General features: G+C 50.3%; 1 protein-coding gene across 1 annotated transcript in view; it reads left to right on the top strand.

The window, feature by feature from the left end:
* Nucleotides 1-3,633, top strand: part of ASH1L (ASH1 like histone lysine methyltransferase) — a 93,745-nt gene that overhangs the window by 86,114 nt on the left and 3,998 nt on the right. Inside the window, 3 exon segments of the mRNA XM_025040823.1 lie at nucleotides 47-185; nucleotides 295-467; nucleotides 2,793-2,959. Of these exon segments, the coding sequence (XP_024896591.1) occupies nucleotides 47-185; nucleotides 295-467; nucleotides 2,793-2,959 (479 nt within the window).

Below are 3,633 nucleotides of genomic sequence, written 5' to 3' on the forward strand. Positions count from 1 at the left end.
ACGCAGGACCCCTCCTAACCTCCTCCCGTGTTCTCTGCCTTCCCAGGCGACTGTGTGTATCTCATGAGAGACAGTCGGCGCACCCCCGATGGCCACCCCGTCCGTCAGTCCTATCGACTGCTGTCTCACGTCAACAGAGATAAGCTTGACATCTTCCGCATTGAGAAGCTCTGGAAGAATGAGAAGTACGTGCGCGGCCCTGTCTCTCCCTCCGGCCGCGCCCTCTCTGCACAGCGCCGAGCGCTCTGGGCCTTGCTGACCGCTCCGTGCCTTTCCCCTGTTCTCCTCTTTCAGAGAGGAGCGTTTCGCCTTCGGCCACCATTATTTCCGGCCCCACGAAACCCATCATTCTCCATCCCGTCGTTTCTATCACAACGAACTGTTCCGGGTGCCGCTCTACGAGATCATTCCCTTGGAGGCTGTCGTGGGGACCTGCTGCGTCCTGGACCTTTACACGTACTGTAAAGGTGGGTGCTCTGGGCTCCTTGAGAAACGATCTGTCCTGTCATCGAGCCACAGTGGCCACCCCTTTCTCCTCTCCGTCCAAGACCAGCCGTGACGCTTCGGAGAACTGTGCTGTCTTTTTTCTTTATTTTGTTTCTTTTTTTTACCCAGTATTTGGTACTCAGTGACACTCTCTTTTTTCTAATTTTAGCATTTTTTAGTACTGCGCACTTAGTGCTGTTCGTGTTTGTGAGCGGATGGCCCTTCACCCGCCCATTCCACAGTCCTTGAGGCCGTCATCAGCCCCACGTGTGTCCCTGATTCACACAGATTATCCGTTCCACGTGTCTTTGTTTTACACGAAAGAAAACCACATAAAAAGAGTCCACTAGACCAAAAAAATACTAAAGAAATAGGCTGATATCAAAATACTTATTTCACGTATTTTCACAAAAAGATACCAGTGGAAATTCAGAAAAACAATAGATTTAGTTCGCTGTCAGTGCCAGAGCTGTGACCTGAAGCAGTCACCTTCTCTTCGTTGGGCACAAAGTCACCGTCCTCACCGCGGGAACTTTACGGAAGCACAGCTTCGGCTTCGTTGTCTGTGCTCGTGCTTTTGGGCGACCTTCTCCCAGCCCCACGTTTTGCTAAGGTTCCATCAATTCTTTGACATTCACTGCAACATTTTTTAAAATCTATTCAAAATTTTAAGGCTCTTTGGATGTTTGGATCAATAACCTAGAATTGCAGTTTCGTGGCCAATGGAATAGCTTCTTAAATCTTTCCTGCAGTGAAGGAAGCTGGTTCAAGGTCGCTGCCATATTTATCAGCAGGATGGACTTCAAATATTAAGTGAATTAAGTCATTACCGGTTAATTTGTGACCAACCAGTAATTCATTAATATCTGCATTCAAACTGTCAGAGCCTTCCTTCTTCTTGAAATTTATTTAATAAGTTAATAAAGCCAGTGACGCCTTCTGCAGTTGTTGGAACCACATTCCTTGTGCGACCACTTCTGGCCGTGCTGCTTTCCAGCCAGCATTTAAAGCTGACGGCTTCATAGCACTCAAAGCTAAAGCAATATTCTAGAAATAATTTTAAATGATGGATTTATTCCAGGCTTCTATAACTACGATTCGTTATCTTCAAATTTATTAAAAATGCCATTAAAACTTAATATAATTAATCTTAAAGGTAGAAACGATACCTTGATTTAAAGATTGGACCAAAGAAGTTGTATTGGCGGCAAATACACAACGCTGGTACTTGGATGCTCTAAATCATGTGGGCGACCAGGTGCGTTACCTAAAAGTAAAAGTATTTTAAAGGGAAGACGTTTTTCCTTCACATAATATTCAGCTTCTACAGTAAAATACTTATAAAATCCCGAAAAACATCAGTAGTCACCCAAGGTTTTTTATTTGCCATCCAATGAACGGGAAGATCATAATTGTGTCGGTAAGTATTAGTTCTTTGTATGTTGCTGGGTTAAGCTATTGTTTTTTAGAAAGAGTAATCACCAGTAACGGAAATGAAAAAGAACTGCATAAAATGAGACCACATAAATGGAAACCACGTGTAAAAAGTCGGCGAAAATGGGAATATTTACTGTGTATTTAAAAACAAAAAACAAAAACCGCGTAAATCGAGGGGCAGGTGTATATTAAACAAAAGCAGCACAGTCGCTCTCTAAGCTTCGTGGTTAGCAGTGCGGGCCGTGGGATCGACAGTCTAATTTCGTGTCCAAGCCCCACCACGCTCCCCCGCGTGCCCTTGGGCCGGCTGCTCAGCTCGGTGAAAATCGGGATTAGCGCCGATTTGAGAGACTTGCATCGCGAGTAAGTGACCTGCGAGGCACTCAGCCCAGTCTGCGGCTCACGGTGGAAGTTCCTTGTCTGCCGTGGCCCAGTTTGTCGCCTGGTGCCTCCTCTCAGCCTCACAGCAGCGGAGTCCAGAGGAGACACGTACGCCGTTCAGGGCCCCGGCCGCCCCACCCCCACCCCGTTGGGAAGCGTTCATTCCCACCCGTGCCTTCCTCGCCTGCGCTGCCCCTGTCCTCCCAGCTTCCCCCTCAAGCCGCTCTGTCTCTCCCTCAGAGTCTCCCCTCGAAATGCCTGCAGCGCTCCAATGAGCTGCATCTCTGGTTTCGTTCCGCCCCGCAGATGCCCTTTCTCCTGGGCCAGCGTCCAGGGACTCTCGTTTCTCCTGCAGTCGCCAGATGCTGGCAGTGCTGCCTGTTCCCCTCTGGGGCTGACTGCTCTCCCGATGGCGTGTGGCGCTCCCGGGGCAGCTCGGGGGGCAGGGGGCAGGCGGGAGGCTTACTCACCCGTGTTCGGGCCCACAGGGAGACCCAAAGGCGTGCGGGAGCAGGACGTGTACATCTGCGACTACCGGCTTGACAAGTCCGCACACCTGTTCTACAAGATCCACCGGAACCGCTACCCCGTGTGCACCAGGCCCTACGCCTTCGATCACTTCCCCAAGAGGCTCACCCCCAGGAGAGACTTCTCCGTAAGTGCCGGCCTCCCCTCCCCGCTGCGTGTGCGGGGCGCACCGTTGGGGCTCCCCAGTGGCTCTCTGCTGCTTCACCCGGTTTCCTCGCCAGTCCCCCTCTTTGGGGTGTCTGAGCGACATAAGCACGTTTATTCGGCAAAGTCTGGCATAAGCTGTGTCAGGATATTTTCGATTTCCCGATTATACCTTAGTCAGGTTTTCCTCCTTTTTTCTCTCACCTCTTTATATTTTTCGCCCTTGAGCTCCACCTTAAAGATTTTGTTCTGTTTTCCACACCTATAATTTTAAAAGGCGAGTAAAAGGGATAGCAAGAACCCTGAGAAACCTTTGGTGAAAATAATTCACGGCTTTTCTTTCCGTCCCTGGATTTCAAATGTAAGACGTCATGATGTAAAATTTGAAAGGTACAGAAGCATTAAGAAGAAAAATGGTGTAGTCACGTGCCGCATAACGACGCTGGTCCCACAGGATTATCGTGGAGCTGGAAAATTTCCATCGCCCAGCGACAGCCTGATGTCGCAGCACAGCGCGCAGCCCGCGTGCGCGTGGCGCCGCCAGGCGTGCGGTGTGGAGCGCGTGCCGTCGGTGCGGTCCGCGGTGCTCGATCGTGATAATGCGCTGTTCCCCGCGCACGTGTTTCCTGTGCTGTCGGTCGCCATCGCGGGGCACTC

Source organism: Pteropus alecto, unplaced genomic scaffold, assembly GCF_000325575.1.
Source record: "Pteropus alecto unplaced genomic scaffold, ASM32557v1 scaffold49, whole genome shotgun sequence".
Classification (NCBI taxonomy): Eukaryota; Metazoa; Chordata; class Mammalia; order Chiroptera; family Pteropodidae; genus Pteropus; species Pteropus alecto.